At 38.2% G+C, this 21832-nt stretch overlaps 1 protein-coding gene across 2 annotated transcripts in view; it reads right to left on the reverse strand.

Annotated features, from left to right (window-relative positions):
- Window positions 1–3756: 3756 nt before the first annotated feature.
- The window catches only part of LOC140148147 (pancreatic lipase-related protein 2-like), a 28761-nt gene continuing 10685 nt past the window's right edge, over window positions 3757–21832 (reverse strand). For both annotated transcript variants that reach the window (XM_072170018.1, XM_072170010.1), the window contains 3 exons: window positions 11940–12165; window positions 11606–11727; window positions 3757–4990 (listed from right to left, as the gene is read on the reverse strand). In XM_072170018.1, the coding sequence (XP_072026119.1) occupies window positions 4772–4990; window positions 11606–11727; window positions 11940–12165 (567 nt within the window). In that variant the 3' untranslated portion in view covers window positions 3757–4771. The remainder of the gene's footprint in view (window positions 4991–11605; window positions 11728–11939; window positions 12166–21832) is intronic.

Raw genomic sequence — 21832 nt, forward strand, 5'->3', positions numbered from 1 at the left:
TGGATGCCTGAGCCGATATCATATCAATTAATGTAATCAGGGCGCACATGCCCCGACCTAGAGGCCAATATCCCAAAATTATCTGACTACAGAATGAAGGCATGCTGATAATACTAACGCTAAAGTCAGATACAGCAATACTTATCAAAAACTAGGTTCGAAGGTTTGGTCGAGACAAGAATGTTATCAAAACTAATCCGTTGCTACAGATTGTAAATATAGTAAAGAAGATGAAAGTGTAACCGATAACCAATCGAATGATATCAGAATCGCGACCGTCTTCATCTTCTCTGCTATCCGTCTTTACCTTCTTTACTATCATGCTATCATTATCCCATGTATGGTCAACACGTGTTGTTTCGGTGAAGGCGACATTTGAGAAGACAGTGGCAATTTCGGTGACAGTTTCAAGTTCTGTTTCTGCATTACTATGCACGATGGGCTTTTTTGTAAGAAAGAGCAAGAGCAAGAAAATCAATTTGTAATTTTGAATTGGCATCGTGCTAGTCTTTGATTAGAATGATGCGTTTTCAGAACGTTTAATTAAACTTGTTTTTATCTGGGATGCGCCATACGTCATAACAAGTCTACACGCACCTGTACACATTACTTGTGCTCATGCTCTTTGTTGGCAGTACAGGCGGGGCTAAAACTACGGAACGTGGTAAGCGCCATCCAGATGAGGAGATAATTGGCTTACCAAGTGGAAATTTTGTCAATGTGAAGTCGACATGGTATGAATATTATATTATCATGGTCAGATTAACTGATCTTTGTCAAGTCGACATGGTGAAGTAGATTACAGTGAGATAATAAGGTCCAAAACCTCAATTCCGTGACCATTCTCTGCCCCCAGTCCTTCCCTTGTGCTAGTGGCCAAAATCCAAGATGGCCGCATGCTCCATTTTGAAAAATTAGGTTTTGAGCCTAAGTACCTATAATCATATAAAAAGTGAGGGGTGACTTTTGAACATTACTTTTGAACACATAAAATCGTGTACAAAGACACTTTTTCGGATAGGTAGACCATAAGGAGTTGGAATATGACATTACGACATCATTTTAACCCAAAAATCCGAGACTTTGAAAAAAAAATTTTTGAACCAGAGCACCTAAAATCGTGCACAAGGACACTTTGTCGGGTAAGTCGGTCCCAAGGATTCCGAATTTGGCATTAGTTTGACGTTCTGACACAATTTTCGCCCAGAAATCCAAAATAGCCCCATTCGCTAGAGCAAAAATGTGACTTTCGAATGAGAAAACCTTGGATCATGAATTAACCCCTTTTTGGTTAATTCTAAAATGATTTGTGAATTTGACACAAGAATTACAATGGTCTGATTAACATTTTAAGAAGATTTTGGATATATTGGAAAGTTCGGAAATGAACAATCAAAAACAAAGAAATATTTACCGGAAATTTCCAATGTCAAAGAAAGAGGGAACCTTGAGAAATTATGTCATTTTAATTAAAGCTTATGATAAAAAAAAATTAATATACTGTCATCTCCAAAAACGTCAAAATGTCAGAATATTTTAACTCTCATGTGATGAATTCTTATATTATTCTTCTATATATTATAATAACCATAAATAATTACAACCATATGACCATATTATCTTGGATACCCAAATACAATAATTGCCCTGCTACTCTATAAGCTTTCTAAAACTATCTAAAGCACTGAGGTAAACAACAAGCAGCCTCGTTGGTTCATCACCTAGATTAACTGATCTTTGTCAAGTTGACATGGTGAATTAGATTACAGTGAGATAATAAGGTCCAAAACCATGACCATTGTCTGCCCCCAGTCCCTCCCTTGCGCTAGTGGCCAAAATCCAAGATGGCCGCAGGCTCCATTTTGAAAAGTTTTAAGCCTAAGTACCTATAATCATATAAAAAGGGACTTTTTCTGGGTAAGTCGAGCACAAGGATTTCGATTCTGACATTTTTTTGACATTACTTTTGAGCACATAAAATCGTGTACAAAGACACTTTTTTGGATAGGTAGACCATAAGGCCATATTAATTATCTTGGATACCCAAATACAACTGCCCTGCTACTCTATAAACTTTCTAAAAATATCTAGAACACTGAGGTAAACAACAAGCAGCCTCGTTGGTTCATCACGTAGACCGTATTATAGTCGGACAAGGATATTCTGTCATCGCCATCTTTTTTAACATTCTTCTTCTGCCTCACTAGATTCTGATCGAAACATCAGATTCTGATCAATCCTCCTCCTCCCCTAGTGACACCCACTCACCAGTGGCGAGACGTGATGCTTCTTCGAGGGATGACGCACAAGATATGCCAAGTAGTTTGCGCGGAGGAAGTAAGCTATCTGTATCTGGAGAGACGGACGGATGATATGTTCTTCAGTGTTTCGCTGCACGGGCCTCAGTCATGGTGCTACTCTTTTCGTCGCCATGCATAGATGACTGCCGTGCTATCTCCACACCTTGAGAGCTGCTGTTGGGCCACAGGGCTCTTCACCAAACGGTCATACACCGACTTCTTACCCTTGCCGTAGAAACCCGAGTTGGCATCACACCCTGTCATACAGTGCAGCTGTACAATACACTCTGATAATTCATCAGTCACCAGCTAAGGCCATTTCCAGCTTCCTCTTGATACAGAGAACTCCGAGCTGCCGCGAGATGAAAGCTGCCTGACATAGGCATCGGTATCCGCGGCATCGATGACAATAGGACCACTGTAGCCCGATTCGCCCAGAACTGCGTAAACGGAAAAGTAGACAGTGTCAGCCTCAGACTGGCCAAGGATGTTGGTGCAGTGGGAACCAACAGCACGTGCTTGTTGAAGTATGCAATAAGATCATCAGAGGCAGGCATGGCTGAATGTAGGATGCGGAGGGTGGGTCACACGAAACTCATGCATGCGATCAGGTCCTGCACACACTGCTCATCTTCTCGTATCCGTTTTGGGTCGCATTCTATGTGCTTCATTGTTGCTGCTTTTCAGTTGACCAAGGCATTATGGAAAGCCAGTCTTTCGCTGCCCTTGTTCATGGTATATTCGACCCACATGTCCCAGGCCATGTTGGAATATGGATTTCTCTTGATAATGTTGATGGACTGAGCGAAGGAAGGCGACCTGATCAGCAGGGAGAGCTGTCAGCATCGCCCAGGAGTCGGATAGCCACATCCAGTAGGCCTCCCTATTGTTGCCATACGATATAATCCGTTTCTGCTCTACTAATTGCGCCATATTGGATTTGTGGATGAAAACTATGTTTTAACGAATGGCAGATTCGGATTCCTTAGGGCCGATTTACCTGAAAAGGGTCTTTGTACACGATTTGAGGTGCTCTGGTTCAAAACTTATCTGGGATTTCAAAGTAATGTCAGATTCGAATCCTTGTGGTCGAAAAATTGCCTTTGTACATGTACATGATTATAGGTGTTCAGGTTCAAAACTTAATTTTTCAAAATGGCGCTGGCTGCCATCTTGATTTTGGCCTCAAGCAAAAAATACCGGGATTTTTGCGAAGGACATGTGGCTATTTTTTCTAAAAGGTCCATAGAAGTCAAATCAAAGGTCCATGGAAGTCAAATCAATCGTCAAACCTTACTAGCCAGAGAATGGTCACGGAATTGAGGTTTTGGACCTTATTAATTATATATACTATGTGTATTTCACTATACTGCAGTAACAAGTTGTTTTTGATAGATTGTCAAGTATCATACAACTATCAAAGTAATTTTAATCAATACTCAGTCTTACTAATTGGGATATTTTATAATGAATTAATGTTGTTCTATAATCTTATATATTGATGGTATCTAGTGTATAAAGATCCATTAATCTGCTTACAAAATATCCAGTAAAATGTTTTCCTTTTGTATGCTCTGTATTTTATTGCATGCCATTTGCGACTGATTGACACCCCCTCCCGGTGTTCCCCATTGTCGTTTTTACAATATTCAGTATACCGTCCACAAGTGAGATTAGTTGAGGGCAGTGTTCGAAATAAGTTGGGCACTTCGGCTAAAAGTCCGACAATATTATGCTACCGTATTGGCATTTGAAGTTTCGTCAACAAAGTGAACAATGCTGGCTCCAACACCAATCCATAGTATTTACCTATATATTAACATATTTATAAGAGTCTTAAAAATGGATCAATGCAGGGTAACATTGAAATATTTAAATTTGAGTTTTATCCTATAATGAAGACCCGTGGATTTCGAACCCAATGACCCAGAACGCCTGGACAATTTTGGTATAGGAAATAGCGAAGGAGAGAGAGGATGGACAACAGAATAAAGGCAACCTGAGGAGCACGTGCGACCGAGTGGATAAGGCGCACGACTCATAATCCATAGGTTGCGAGTTCGAACCCTAGCTACAAATTGCATTGTGTCTGTTTAGGTGTGATTAGTGTTAGTTCTAGCAATTTGACCTGCCGGATCACCATTAGAGTTTGAAATCAACCTTATTTTTTTTTAACATGCCTTTGATGTGCAATATCCAAGATGATAACATTAAATGCAATGTTCTATTGTTCAGACTTTATGCCGTACTGCTATTTCCAAGACATTTTAACTGACAAGGAATAGAGCTACTTTAGCAGGAATTCCAAGTGATAACATGGATAATGTTGGAGTAAACCAAAAGAGGTCTTAAAAACTAATGTTTTTTCCATTCTATGATGTCAGTTAGAGCTACTTTGGCAGAAAGTCCGATCCAATGGATCCAATGAGGAATCTTGGGGACCTCTTAAAATGGATTAGTTCACATGTGGATTAGCAAAATGGAGAAATGGTACCCGTAGATATACAGTAGTTTCCTCTCTTGGAGCTCTTGTCCGCATTAATTCCCATTATAGGACAGTCACTGCATGATGTGGATCCACACTCGACGGTGTTGTAGATACATAAGCCTTCAATACTGACAGCAAAGTATTCATAGGCACGCGAATGACTGCAACAACCATCGTTAGGCCAAAAGTCTATATCACCACACTAAAAACAGGAAAATATGAAAAATGATGTCAGCGCGTCGACAGCAAACCCTAAATAGGCTTAAATGATAACAAGTAAGATCGGACGTTAATTTAGGTAATTTTTAGAACAGTTAATTCACATTTGAGAGGCGAAAGTATTAATATATTAATGCACGACTTCATTGACTTGTGTGTGTTCCCGGTTAGACGGAAGTTACTCGTGAAAACAGTCTAGCATCGTAACATACTATAGTTTGATCAGCTCGTAATAGGCGGGAAATATTAGGCTTTTACCACTACGCCGAAAAGTAGACCCACGCTAAGAGTGCTATTAGTTGATCTGTCTGGTCCATATTTTGTATGTTAAAGAAAGTAGACAAAGTATAGGACTTGAATAATAATTCTTGATGCTTGTGGCGAGATGTCACAAGAATATTCTCAAAATAAAATATTTTGATATTAATCCGCGATGTTATAAGGCCCGCCTGTTACGCGCTGATCAAAGTATAACCAATGTTTCCAAGAAGTAGTTGGCATAATGTTGCGCTAAGTCGGTGATATGCAAAGAGCTGTAATAACATAGAGGGGGCATTGAATAGATTATGTTTCATCGACTATTCATCGAGAGGTACCTTTTGTTCATGACAAAAGGGTTCCGCCATTAAATCGGTTACTGACCTGACAGCGTATAAATGCTTTACCAGTAAGGCTACAGTCAATAAGCGAATAAACGAAAGTCACGTGAAGGCGCCTACTTGAGGAGAGGTACCTTTTGTTCTCATACAGCCCACGGGTGTGATTGAGTAGCCAAAAGCATGAACAAATGAAAACTTACATTTTTGCTTGTTGCATGCAATGATAACAGCCAAGAATCCAAATTTCCTTGTTTTTGCCTGTTTTGAATAAATTTAATATTCAAAATTGCCCGAAAAATTGCCACATTTGAATAAACTTCCATTCGAATTTTAAAAGTTCACCCATTTTCGTTTCAAATATGTAAACTTTGATCCTTTGGCTTTCTAGTTCATGTAAAATATTTTATCCCAGATGGTTAAAGGGGTATAAATACATCTGGCAACACTGTAGGTTTCAGTTTTTTTTTTTTCTCCCGAAAATATGGACTTGCCAGGGGTCTGAGAGAGTTGTCCTTCTTTGTAGCCGGTGGTCATGCAGGAACATTATTGGGCCACAAAACTAAGGTGTCAAAAGTTAGATCTTGTTAAAGCAGCATTGCCAGATCAGATTGTAAAGGTGTTTTATAGTTGGCCTAGAGAGCTAAAACTAATTCTAACATGTTTTCTCAATCAAAAACAACAATTCTGCAAGTTGTGTTGCAATGTACAAATTGTATAATGCCCACCTCCCCACATGAGAATTGTAAATTCGATGCCAACCAAAAGAGCAAAATCTGTTTTTGAACTCTCACGCCGAGGATAAATGTTTTTGTAGCATACTTGAACAGGAGAGGTTTATTGCATTATACGATGGACTTTTGGATTAAACCTTTTGTGTCAAATCGTAAGTAATAGATAAGGTTTCTAATACCAACCTGACCTGGTCATACTGAATTTGGCTTTTTTTTCAAAATGTCATGGAGTACAATAATTGTTTATGCATGCTACTTTCGTGTGTTATATTAAAAGTTGTGGTTTTCACAAAGATATTTTTATTAAAATAAATGGATGAATAAAGTAGTATCAATACTGTATTGTAAAAACTTAAATTGGCAGTCTCTAATTCTTGGAAAGATGTTGAGGGTCACCGCACCTTGTCCAACAATCAAGCAGCTGAATGGCACCAAATATTTTTAGAATATCTAATTGTCCAGCATTGCAAAGGCTCTTTCTGTCATCTTATACCTAACGTTTGTATTAAATGTGAACGCCGGGGTCAACACTCTGGGCATTAGTGTGATAACAGAGTGAAGTATTTTAAAACTTACAACCAATCAGAGTGCTTGAATTGAGCATGGAAAATTGAAAATATAAAATTAAAAAGATGACAAACGAAAAACCAATCAAACAAACCAAACATAACAGTGATAGGGAAGAAGAGGAGAGGATAAACTTTGCTGAAGAGTAGCTGAAAATACCACAGTGAATAGAATTATAAGATGAACTGACTGAACTGAGTGGGAGAGGACGAGAGGGGGAGATAGAAAACGAGATGAGTGGGAGGGGGAAACTCGCACGGGGCTTTGCAAATCTAAAGTCTTTTTTTTTTAAAGTGTCGTATTAATAGACCATTTTGATTCGGACACATTTCTACCTTTAAACAAATGAGGTAAGACGAAGAAAATTGCTATTTCATTCCAGCCCCTATACAATGCGTGTATTAGCTCGTCAATTGTATCAACATATCAAGATTATTGCCGGAGCTTTACGCAGTTGGGATCTACAAACAAGACGTAAGACGAATAGCGATGCACACAGTTTACACGTCACTGATTCAAAAATGCAATGATGCACATGTACGCGATGTTTTAAGCCGTAACTCGATCGGTGAACTCGAATAAAACCGGAGATCTTTGGATTTCATATAAAACTTAAATTTTACTATAATTTAAGCACTTCAGACTTAGTCTTGTGGTATTTTAGTAGGCTACTCCATTCACCAATAAAATCATGCAAAAAGTAGAAATTCAAGAAAAATGAATCGCTTCGCTATGGAGCATAGCACACATTATGGCCCATCCTGCCGGTAATAAATAGTATAATCTTATCGCCAATACGTGTCCGTCCTTCGGTCGTGTTATGGTACGATCCTTTGTTATGTAGGTTACCGTCCCGTACGCCACCTACGTACTGTGTTATGAACATCGTGTATGTACTAATAATAAATTCCATCGTAATAATTAAACGACGCACAGCGTCATCATCCCTATATCTTCGTGTCAAAAAATTTTCTACGCGTGGCGATTTTGTTCGAGATAGGCCGAGCGACTCAGGCTAAGCATAGTACGACTATCATGTGAGACACCACCAAGTTCTATTCTACAAATTATTACGATTTGCGCATGCTCTAGTATCCATAATGGTGTTGCTATTACAAGGAAATTCGATTTGTTTTGAAATGCAATACACTAATTAGCGACCATTGCTGTTGGCTCTGGATACATTTTTATTGCATTTTCGGCGTAACGATTTTAAAATCGTAAGATAAAATTGTGATATATTTAATTTTGAGAATTACAATTATATGGTCGAATCCAACCAAAAGTGTCCACGGGCCGAAATAAAAATGTCTCCACAATTTTTTCCTTTTGCCCATTGATTGATGACATATTGGCCTTATAGGAACCAAAAGTGCCATTACTAATCTTGAAAAATAAATCCAGGACGTGTGATAGTAAATGTGATATCAAAACCCAATGTTACCTACGATTACCACTAGGATGCTTTCACTATCGCAATACTAATCAACCTAAAACAAATGGAATATTCCCATTAACGCTTTTTTCGTGTAATGTAGACCACAGGGTGTCAGAAAAATGCTAGCTCAGCCAGAAAATATTTGTTTTATTTTTATAATGCGATCAATATGATCTTAGTCAATTTATGCTAGTTTATTTTTGAAAATGAAGTTTAGGTCAGTTTCTGTATTTTATTTATCAAATGAGTATGAATCAATTTACACATTGTATAAGAACGAGTAGGATATATGTTTTCAAGAATATTAGGAATTATACGCATACACCTAACGCTTTATACAATGAAAAGGTGAAGAACCCCGGGTATTCGTAGGTAACATGAGCGATTTAACAATATCTATATTAATAATAATAATAATAATAAATAAGCATTTATAATGCGCCATTTATCTAGAAAATTAAATCTAATCCAAGGCGCAGAAAACATGAAAACAGAGTTTACAAAAAAGTATAGCTGATTAAAACAAATCAGCTATCCAAATTGTTAGCTCAATACAATTTCATACAAAATACATGTACAATCAACATGAAACCAAAGAATCCATAAATACATGTAAAACAAAAATACAGAGCAGTATAAAAGCATGATAAATCAAACACTGACATTATACGCAGCATTGAATAAGAAAGTCTTGAGTCCAGATTTGAACTGATCAACAGAAATTGATTGTCTCAGATTATAGGGAAGCGAGTTCCAAAGTTTTGGTGCAACAGTAGAAAAAGCACGGTCTCCCAGAGAATAATTAGATCGTGGAATTTTTAATAGACATTTGTCTGACGATCTGAGAGTGTATTGAGTTTAGAGGTTTAAATTTTGCTATTATGGTAATGAATTAATAAAATGGTAGTTTTAGATCTCTTTCAGATGGTACGTCCAAATGAATAAATGCTATTACCTTAGATCCAAAAAAAAAAATTGATGCTTTTAGCAAGATTTTGACCACTTCATTTTGATATACAAGTAGTTAATCAGCAATTTTACATAATAAATAATTGTTGAATGAATCCGTATATGGGTAATAATAGTGTCCTGGGGTACCGCTTAAAGTTTTTGACAATTAATTTCCATTGGTAGGGACACTTCATTACACATGTCATGTATTATGCTGTATTCGTAAGTAACATTTCAGTATTTGTAGGTAAGAATTAGACTTTTGGTGGATATCGCAATCAAAACTTCATTTTATAAAGCACTTTGAATGTATTATTTTCTTTATGTGCGTTTATTGATACTTTAGACCCTATCATGTATTAATAATGTCGGTTCACAGCGGTTGAAAGAGGATTGAAGTAAGAAACAAAGGCACTAAAGTGACTTTAATTTGCTTAATTGCACACAAATCGCTTAAAACCGTTATTGCAGACTTGTGAAGTCCATCTTGGAGTCAGTTACGTCTTGTGGCCTTTCGTTTGAGGGCAACTACAATTAGCTTTATACCAGGGTCCATCACTGTGTTGTCTAGATCATGAAACAATGAGAACGGTCGTTTTTTCCATGGTATTCGTAGGTAACCTTAGCGAAAACGTCAAAAGTTACCTTCGAATAAATCAATTTGGACACAAATTACTCAGAAACCAGAAGGTCGGTAAACATTTAAAATGAAGCACACGTGACAGTTGACAAATCCAAGTATGTATCCCCTTCTAATCTTCTTTGAATCTGATTTTTCTTTCAAATGAGCAGACCGTCGTCTATTTCAGTACATATTTTTCAACAATTAAGCCGTATTCACTTTTGCATGGTGGGCATGTATGTGAATTCGCAACTTTCATTGACATATGATTTGATAGCAATTAAACACACAGGCCTTCGTTATGTACCAATATGGGCATTGGCATGAATGGCGGTGTTTCACAATACTGTCATGATAAACAATTGTATTCGTAGGTAACATTCGGTTACCGAAATTTACCTACGAATACTTGCTTTTATTGTTGACATCTCAGAAATATTTAAACGCAGGCTATTGAAACTTGGTAGAAATAAAGAGTGTATTACCCTGCACCTATTGCTTAACTATTGTTTACTATTCTCTCACTTTGTGGAAATGACACAGCTTTTAACATATATTCGGAGGTAATGCATATTTTTTACCAAACCTACCTTTGTGCCATTTAGAATTTCTGGCAGCTAAACACAATAATAAAGATGTCCGAATGCAATGCATTTCAGTATTGGACATATCAAAGTTTGTATCAATTGCGCATTTATTAGTGATTTCCATTTTTTAAAGATATATCTAGTGCTATGAAAAATTGTATTCGTAGGTAATGTGAAAAAATACCACTCAAAATATTATCACAAAAAATTCATAATTATGTACAAATATGTGAAAAATTGAACAGGCAATCTTTGAATACACACCTTTCAGAAAATCAATTTAGATTCAATCCAATGACTTCTTTTCATAACTGATTTAGATGTTTTTAAAAATACTTTAAGAAATATTTTGAAAAAATGGGTAAAAATAGCATGTTTTGGGTCTCTGTGTCTAAGTTTTTCACAGAAGGGGTCTTATTATATATGGCGCGAAGCGTATGATCAAGGCGAATAAACACAATACAAAAACGAATGCCAATTGATTAATACTTTTAAGTTATGGCCCTGAACATGCCGTGTACACTTTTCGTTGGATTCGACCATATAAAGGAACACAAATAGCCCATTCACCTAAAATCCAGGTGCTTGTATTGAATATTCGATCACACGTGTATTTCACAATGCATGTGTAAACTTTCTTCATCTATGTCAACAATAGAATATTGATTTCACCGGCACCAACGGAGTATGGAGCTATGAAAAAAATATTTATAATACAGGGTGTTGACACTGCGTATTATTCAAAATCTCGGATTTTGACAAAACTACAGCACTTAGAGTCTTGATTTTTGCAGGGTATGTTGTTTTAATAAAGTACAATATCAATACGTGTAAAAAATTTTGAAAAATATTGAGGGCGTCTTCCTCAGCAAATGTTATAATATGAATTTAAATCAGATTCATTTACGCGTCATATTTAACAATGAAGTCCAATTACAGACCCAATTTCTTTAATATAAACTGACCCTTTGTGTACAAGTCTTTAAGGCGGGCCGGAGGGGAGCATAAGGTATTAATTCTATTCTGTAGAAGTAGTGATGTAACAGGATTAATTACCATAGCAATATAAAGGGAGAATAAATGGGAAAAACGCAAAAACCTACATGTATGTCTATTCCAATGGTGGTTTTGGCAGTGTGAATGATATCAACAAATACAGCGTCGCCAGCATCAATACGGCAAGATGGATCCGTGTCGCGATAACTCGGACCGGCGGGATCGAGACCTGTGTCATGTGTTAGGAAAAAATAAATGTATAATGATAACAATAAGAATAGCAATAAACAATAACGATGAAGATGATGAAGACGACGACGATAATGATGATGATGACGATGACAACGACAGCAATGATGATGACAAGATTAGTATCAAATATGAGAAAATAATTGGTCCTTTACCACCTTTATAGGCCCTTTATTGCTCAAAACCTCGAACCTGTTATTCGTCCAACCGCCCCGGCTAGATGTGCCCCCGCAAGGCCTGCAACATGAGCACCTAGACTATGTCCTGTCATATGAAGGCTTCCAATTGGAACCCCAACCTCATTGGAAAGGTGCTGTAGAAAAAGTTGAATCTGTTTGGCTACAATACGCGTATTTTGAACTGCTTGAGGATAGTCACTCCCTGATTGCCATTCGACGATGATGGTGTTGTATTTTCCCTATAATTAAAGTGGAAAAGGGTAAGCTATAGACGATTCTTATAATTGGCACCTTTTCGCCGTTGATGGCGTTTCCGGCTCGGCTAACTCCAATTTAGCGGAACGGAAAACTGAAGGCGAGGCAGAATGGCCAGGAAGAATATAAACAAAAGTTTCTGATGAACATCAGTTTCAGAAACGTAAGTATGTTTTAGTACTTTCTAGATATGTGAGCTGCAAACGAATATGCGCAAAATGACTTTTATGTTATCAAGTTACGTACACATCGAAAATTAGAATAAACGGAAGTGCCAATGCTTCATATGCAGTGTTTTTTTTGTGAATTTGCGAAATGACACGGGTGTTGAATTCGGCATTTATACGTCGAAGCCGTCTTTCAAACAATTGCCACATCCTTATTCTGTGTGGAATCAACGTAAATCAACCTCGTTAGTATCTGTAAAGAATGATGTTAAAACTGAAGGGGTCGGAGGCATGTTTTGATGCTTGGTTTTGAACCACGGATACTGAATAGGGCTAGGGTCAAATTATGTGGAAATCACAGGGCCCCTGGCTAGTCACATTCACAAGCTGCTGGGACAAGCTTACATTGGTTTAAAGTATTGTATGGATTGAGAGTCCCCCCAATGCGATGACTGACTGAATAAAAGAAAATTGTAGAGTTGTCAAACTGTTTCCTACAATAGTTCCTGCCTTATTTTACCTAAGAACTCAAGTTGTCCACGTCCAACTTAGTTTCGTCTGCAGACATTGACTGTTATCACTGACGTTTTTTTTAATGGAACACGATATGTGACTCTTCACTAAGTTGGATAATAAATAGCCCTGAAACACGTAGTGGAAGATCGTGATGGTCCCCAGTAAGTATGATCCGTACAGCATGCTTGGAGATTGAGAGCCAACATGGCGAACTGCAGGAAAGTTTTACCCGCAGTAATTGAATTTGTGTGCCTGTCTGCTATCGGAGAAATGTACACAACAAATTCCCACCATAGCGACATAGATACCCACATGATAAAGGACGCAATGCGAAGGTGGGATTGGGATGTTTCTTGTAGAGAACTCTAGAGAAATTTGCACACGACTACGCATTCGATGTTAGAGTACGTTGCTATCTATTTTCGGTCAGGCTGAGACAGCGTTGACATTTTTTTGCAAAAGTTATTTTTTTGCAAAACTGTATCTTTCGAGTAAAATATGCCTATTTTGAACAATCCCCGGAACAATCTAACACTTTGTTAGCAACATTTTTGATATGATTGCCCGTCGTGATTGGCTGTGTTTACTTCTGAACTTCCATTGCTTTACAGTGTCATGCTTCAGCAAATCCCATTACTCGTTGACTGCCGATAAAACGCCCAATAAAGACTTAGTCACCGGACCGCGCCGGCCAGTTAAAATACATGCCCTATCACACCACTCCACACCATACATAAATTCTCCCAGTCACATTTCCCAAATATGAAATTAAAAAAGTCAAATTTTAATTTACTTTTTTAAAGTTTGGCAGAGGCGGGGTTCGAACTCACGGCGCAACGCTTAGGACTCTATGAGCCTAGCGCCTTAGACCACTAGGCCACTTGTCTTCTTGTTATTCAGCTGAAACTTATTTAAAAATATAATCGCAACTTCAACATAGGCCTACCACGTGACAAGCAAAGGCAGAAAACGTATTATATTTTGGAATTTTATCTGCTTAAAACATTAATGTGTATTATAATAGAGCTACCATTATTTATATTGTTGAATTCTCAAGCGCATAGAGACAATTAATACGAGCGTCCTATGATACATACACAATACATAAAATCGATTTTGATCTTCGGCATTACTCGGTGACCTCCGATAAAACGCCCAATAACGCCGGTCAGTTAAAAAAATGCTTAAGTACATGCCCTATTGAGATAAGCAATCCTTTTGTGATATGTCCATTCATCCATATAATAATAGCAATCAGATTTTTGGATGGATGTTTTACACAGTGATTGGAGAAGAAGCTATGTAAATAATCAAAAGTACATGTCTACAAATTGACAAGGACAACTCCTTTTGTCAAAATTGTTTTCACCTATTTCTCAGTATGTTAATTAATCCGATTAATTACGTAATTTCGCCAGCGTATGATATATCAGTACTAATATCAGAGAGTTGATATTCTTGAGTGGGCACTCTATTCACGTGGTTTCTTTTCCAACGCTAAAAGATCACGAATTTTGGTGGTTTGCAAATGAAAAGTGTCCGCACTATCGATTGATTACGTAACTGTTATGAATAATTTATAAGGTTTTCAATGCAATCGCCTCGACCCATTAATACATATTATCTGTATTATCAAAGTACTTGGAATAGCGATCCGGTGAGTTCACTGAACTACGCACTAATACTGATGGAGTTTTAATGGCGTTTAATGGCGTTAATCCTCTCCATACACAGATGAACAAATACAATAGATGAAGGTCAACACGTATGACCTCCTATGTGACATGTTATATGCGATGTACAAAAACCTGAATATCATAAAGATCAGTATTCGTTTGTGCATATGAACTGCACATTTACGTTGCTAAATATTACTCATCATATATGATGACAAATATTGGTATTATGACAATACGGTATATACATTGTATATAAAACGACTAATAGATCCTACTATCATGGCGTCAGGTCAATGTTCATCATATCCCGTATGTTTCTTAAAATTCATTCATATTTGAGACAAATTGCTGTGCCCATTTTATAGGTGCACAGGTAGATCCGTGTTTTTTTAATTTTCATTTCCTTTTAATGAAAGAATTCAGGTTTTCTACTGCACGGGGGCCTCAAGGGTGATACTAATTTTAATGCTATATTTTCCAAACGAATACGTGTTCCCGATTGGCTTTATAGCGATTTCACAAAAAAGGTATTTCTAGTACAATGCAGCGTCGGACTCTAGCTGAGAGCGTAGCCTAAGTCATTATAGACTCCAAAAGGGCTCTCCATACACAAATGAACAAACACAAGGAGGGTAGTCTCCTCCGTGACCAGCTTGATTTCGATGGAGCGAAACCAAATTGGCTGCGGAGGAGACGGGTCATTTTGCCATGCAAATTTTTCAGTGTCAGGGCTCTGCTAATATGTAGGCCCAAGGAGGTTAGATATAGAAAGAAGAGGAAATAGATTACGTATCGCATAGGGGAGGAAGAAAAAAAAAGGAGGGAGGGGGGGGGGGAAGGAAAGAGAGGGAGAGGGAGACCGATGGAGTCACAGGGCTCGAAATTACATAGGCGTCGATCGGGGGGGGGATAAATGCCACAATATTTTGCCAGGGGATGGTCAATATAATCACCCCCAATATTGACGCCTGTGTATTGGTTTGTGTCGAAATTAACCTCATATTTGGCCATTTTATAGCCACAGAATGCCATTTTTAGCGCTTTGCGCGAATTTATTCCACTTTTGTCCCATATTTCACCAGTTTAGTTTCAATAGGCCTATGCTAAAATTTTCGCGCGCATTTGTACCATAAGGTTCACCGTACTGGGTACTTTAAAAAAAATCCTAACCTAACCTAAAACATAACTTTAACCCTTAGATTGGAGCTCTACTAGAAGTAAAAATATAGATAGTGAACAAATTTAGTATTTCTATATCTATGTGAGAATGATACAATAGAGGCCCTGCATGAAATTATTGATTGGCTCCAAACAAAGGTTTTCAACCGGTGTCCTTCACCGTAGTTATGGCGGAGTGCAGTCCATTCAATCAAATGTTGTCATCAACCTATTTGATCGTAGTGCAGGATTATGTGTGTGAGACGAACTGTCACGGTAGATTGCAATCATGCTTTTGTTGAATGCATTTGAGTAGTCCGCCATATTTACGGGATGATACGTCGCATGCAAGGCCTCTATATGACATGATGAACATAGTCATTGATGCATCAGTTTTAAAATAGACTAGGCGGTTACCCATATTTGGCGGTTCTCGTCTGGGCGCGATTACCAGGCTGATGGTGACATGCCCATATGACAATTTTTACTAATTTGACCTCAGATGACCCCAGGGTGACATTGGATGACCCCAAAATGACCTAAACTTATAACTCTAAATGTTGACTGTACCTACCAAGTTTCATGCCCATATATGAGCTTTTACTAATTTGACCTCAGATGACCCGTGGTGACCTTGGATGACCCCAAAATGACCTTCAAAAAATGCTGCTTTAAATGTTGACTGTACCTACCAAGTTTCATGCCCATACGACACTTTTTAGTAATTTGACCTTAGATGACCCCTGGGAGGGGACCCCGTGGTCGGATGACTTAACGAACATAGACATCTTCTTGCCAGGACAGAACTACACCCACCCACCGAGTTTGAGCCCCGTAGGACCTAGTTTCATGCCCATATGACAGTTTTTAGTCATTTGACCTCAAATGACCCCTGGGAGGGAGCCCCGGGTCGGACGACTTAACGAACATAAACATCTTCTTGCCAGGACAGAACTACACCCACCCACCGAGTTTGAGTCCCGTACGACCTAGTTTCATGCCCATATGACAGTTTGTAGTCATTTGACCTCAAATGACCCCTGGGAGGGGGCCCCGGGGTCGGATGACTTAACGAACATAAACATCTTCTTGCCAGGACAGAACGTCACCCACCCACCGAGTTTGAGTCCCGTACGACCTAGTTTCATGCCCATATGACAGTTTTTAGTCATTTGACCTCAAATGACCCCTGGAGGGGGGCCCCGGGGTCGGATGACTTAACGAACATAAACTTCTTCTTGCCAGGACAGAGCTACACCCACCCACCGAGGACGACCTACGACGGCCTCACATTAGCAGTCACAGACAAAACCTAAATCTACAGAATATATCCATTACTCGTCGATACTCGAAAGAGCTCAAAATAAATAACTTAGAAAATTTTCTTGATGTCCTTTAACATGTTTTCATAGTTAACCATCGTTAGCCATGGATATCTATCATGAGAACTGACCGGTGACTAAGTCCGATTTATTGGGACGTTTATCGGCAGTCAACGAGTAATGCGAAGTGAATGCAATGGTCTTTAGCCTCGAATGTGAAGCTATCGGTGAGCAAATTCGTGGCTAGACTTCTCGAGCAAGCCTTATTAGGGGATTATTTACATTTTCACCTTGGCTAGTCAGCGTGCGCATCTTTTCATCTTCTTCTTCCTTAGGGGTGATGCAATAATTTTGTGTACCCCGGAGAAGAGATATTTTGGTATCGTACGCCAAAAGGGGAAGGGGCAAAGGTTTTTTGGCATGTCAAAAGGGGGGGGGGAAGATTTGCTGGCACAGCCGAAAGTGGGGGGGGCAAGTGAGTTTTGGCATCTGGTCATTTTGCGAATTCACCAACCCAGGGGAACACATAATTATTGCACTTTAGTGTATTATATACAGAGCAGCGGTCAGTGTGTAGTGTGTTTGTGTATTTGTATGTAGTATCAATTGGATACCGAGTACGGCCACATGGTTTTCACATGAGGGTTTGCTGATCTTTCACAAGATTGCAATCCATCTGCACTCATTCGCGGCATACACAGTTTCGCATGTTTGTGATCTTCCTACGCTCATTCGCGTCAAATGGTTCGTGATATGTATGCGCTCGTTCTCTGGCAAACACATTTTTGCGGATCTTTACACAGTTATCAGGGCGAAATCCCACAAATTTTGTCCTTCTCTGCGCAAACGTGCAAAATTGTTAAAAATCATGCGAATTTGCACAAAAAACAAATTTTACCACAAAGAATCACTCTTGCCCTTGCAACATTTCAAAATATTGTGTTTTCATGTTACATGTGGGGATTTGATGCTGCCTTGAATTTTAATAATCATCAAGATCTATGAGAAAATGAGACATCAAATTCAGTTGTGTTGTCAGCATCCCGTGGGGTACATTAATGTTCAGTACAAAGGCGAGTATGAGGATATGCTGCTAAATCCCATTCAAAACCCACACATTGTCATACTCACTTGTTTTTCTCTCAAGAGCCCTGTTCTAACAATGTTTCTTTTGTTTCTTTTATATCCTTTTTGATCTTATACAAGAAGAGAGTTTTGCAACTACAGCCTGTCTCAAAAAAAATTGTGCAAGTGAAAAGCGCCCTCTTTGGCAATTGGAAAATACCGTTGTGACATGATGCTTACATCAACGTCAAGGACACAGTCTTAGCTCTCAAATACCGTTTAATCTGTTCAGTTTGCTCTTTTTAATCTCTAGATATGTTTAGTTTACAACGAAAGGGTAAAATCACAATTGTGCCACTTTTACTAGGGAATAGGGCTGTACAATGTAAATCAATGATAGCTGATGTTGATGCGTCTAATGCACTCCACCTTCGGGGCTCGTGCATTAAACGCATCAACACCAGCGCGCGTGCATTATTTTGTCTAATTAATTTGTAAAATTTCATGAACTTGTCAAAGTTCATTAATCTATAAGTGTGCAATATTTTGTTTGTCTTTTAACATGTCTTGAATGACAAAGAGAACAGTATTTAACATGGTAAAATCATTGACATGCACATGTATTTAATTTTACAGCAGAATGTGAAATATTTATTTATCGTTTAATTTGTCGTAAGTGGAAAAAGAGAATCATTATACCTTTATCATGATAAAACATTAAAAACAATGTTGTATTGTTGTGTAATTGATGCATTCTTTTGATTTCACGAAGGAACTCTTGCTATCATTGATTTGCATGTACAGCCCTCTTCCCTAGTAAAAGTGGCACAATTGTGATTTTACCCTTTCGTTGTTAAGTAAGCATATCTCGAGATTAAAACAAGCAAATTGAACAGACTAAACGGCATTTGAGAGCTAAGACTATGTCCTTGACGTTGATGTAAGCATTATGTCACAGCGGTATTTTCTAATTGCCACAGAGGGCGCTTTTCACTTGCACAATTTTTTTGAGACAGGCTGTACATATATAGCTTGGATGAGAGACATTCAAGTTGGACTACCTGGGATCTGATGGGTAAAGGAACCAAGTGGACTACCTACATACCTGGTAGCTGTGGTGTAAAAGGACATGGACATTATCAAATAGATACATGTAGCCATGGTGTGATATTGGGCTAATGGGCTTGCAACAGTGCATTTTTGCAGGTGAACTTTTAAAATGAGTGGACTCTAAATTATAACATAAAGCAGAGTGACTGTTTCATGGCATCATGTGAGAAATTTGTTCATGGACTACATTAATACAAATCATGCAAATCATGAAAGAGTGAAGACATAAAGAATCATTTGTCATGAAAGGTAAACCCTTGTTTTTCCCCATCAATTTGTGACACTATATGTAATTCACTAAGCATTCTTAAAGCTAGAAGTGTTTTTTACTCTCTTAATGTGAAAGAGTGAAAACTCATTCTCCAAAAAAGTGACAAGGGTCAAAGGGAGTGAACATCACTCCTAAAAGAGTTAAAACTACTCCTTAAAGAGTGAAAATCAATCCTGAAAGAGTGTTCAAGGTATGATTTAAGGGCCATGAGTTTGGAGAGTGAAATGTTCACTTATTTCAGTCAGAGTGTTATCTTCCTGATCCACTGACTCTCCAAAGTATTGGATCCACATGCTTGGTGATAATTGTGAGTAAAAGGGTGATGACAAAAATGTTCCTTAAAATTAATGCGCAAAATTCTAGAGTCATATGAGTATTAGAAACTGAGCATCAGTATTTTTGTACTTTTTGTGTCTTTTATAGGATAAAAGACACAAAAAGTACAAAAAAACTTCATATTATAAAAGTCACAAATTTAAGTACAAAAATACTGATGCACAGTTTATTATCAAAAGCTACTTCACAAGGATTTCAGGCAAACTATTTTGTGGTGGACAAGGTATTCTGTGCACATACACACCCCCACACATATTTCTACCAACCCACCCCTACACACTCAAACAGCCCAAGCTAGGAGCAATGTTTCACATCCCTTTCCACCAGTGTTGTAGGTCTCGTGACCAGGTCTCGGTCTCGAGACCATCTCGAGACTTGGTTTTGCAGTGTCTCGGTCTCGGATGTCAAGGTCTTGGTCTCGGAACTCAAAAGTCTCGGTCTCGGACCTCAAAAGTCTCGGTCTCGAACGTTTTTTTGGTCGAGACCTGTCGAGACCTGAAGAAAAATATATGATTTTCTGTTGTTGTTCATTATTTATTCCTTATCCTAAATTTCAATGAATGTTGAAGAAATTGTTAAGAATAAAGATACAGATATCTTTTTATAAAGTTATAAAAAGTTATAAATGAATCATAAACTTGAGCATGTTCGTATGTGAGCTTCCAATTTAAGTTCATGATTAAACATAGGTGGGCAGGTGGCGGAAGCGAGGATCCCACTTAACTTTTGCAAGGGGAATATTCTCCACAAACGTATAATAGATGAACAAATAGTTGCCCTGTGCAGTGTGCATCTTCTTTTCAGCACGAAAAACACTGTGTTTTGGGCCCAAATATGGTAAAATTTGCTCAATTGCTTCACGCGCTGGCCCTTCACACATGTAGCCTAATTTTGCCTCCACTGTAGCCAACATTTATGAAATTTGCTCAAAATTTAAGGGAACAATTGTAAAAATTAAGACAAATAAAGTTAAACTGCGGGTCCAAATTTCTTGAAAAGTTGGTACAATGATGGGTTCGCTTTCAAATTCTCAGCGGCACACCAGTACCCCTTCCCAAACCAAACTTGAGTATCCCCCGGGATTAAACCAAGGTCTCGGTCTCGGTCTTGGTCTCGGAACTTAGAGGTCTCGGTCTCGGAAGGGGTGGTCTTGGTCTCGGAAGGTTTGGTCTCGGTCTCGGTCTCGGATGGGCAGGTCTTGGTCTCGGTCTCGGACATAGAGGTCTTGACTACAAAATTGACTACGGAAATTAAAGCAGAGTCAGCCAAAAACTTTGCACTTTTGGAGGGGGGGGGAGCATGAGGGGGAAACTCCCCCAGTCAGAACTCTTGCCGTTACCCCCAGTAAAAACCCAAAATTACAAAAATTTCACCATTTATATTTTTGCGGTAATTTTGCGCAAAATTTGTTGATTTTGCCCCCCCTAAAATTTTGGGCACTGTTTGACCCACCAATAGCTTATTGTCAATGTTATATTCCTATATGATCTTTTTTTCAAGTTTTGAAGCAAAATAAAAGTTCTGGAGTTTATCACAAGTTATTGTATTCTTATCTTTATTGTGTCTTTTGCAGATCGAGTAATTACACATAATCGTTTAAAAATACAGCACAATGGAGGGTAAAATAAATGCACAACCATATTGTGTAAAAATATTTTTACCCATTTCTGAGTAAACCTGGTTACACAACAGTGGGTAAAAACTGTACCCTGCATGCATGAATTTGATAAAACTTACACATCAATGGGGTAAAAAGGAACTTGGACACTGTTGTGTAAACTTTACACAGAATTATGTAAAATACAGCACAATGGAGGGTAAAATAATTGCACAACCATATTGTGTAAAAAAGCTTTTACCCCTTTCTAAGTAAACCCAGTTACACAACAGTGGGTAATAACTGTACCCGCATGAATTTGATAAAATTTACACATCAGCGGGGTAAAAAAGGGAACTCGGTCATCATTGTGTAAACTTTACGCAATTTAGTTGGTGTAAAGTAATTTAAACATAGTGTGGTAAAAATA

The sequence above is a fragment of the Amphiura filiformis genome, chromosome 1, assembly GCF_039555335.1.
Source record: "Amphiura filiformis chromosome 1, Afil_fr2py, whole genome shotgun sequence".
Lineage (NCBI taxonomy): Eukaryota > Metazoa > Echinodermata > Ophiuroidea > Amphilepidida > Amphiuridae > Amphiura > Amphiura filiformis.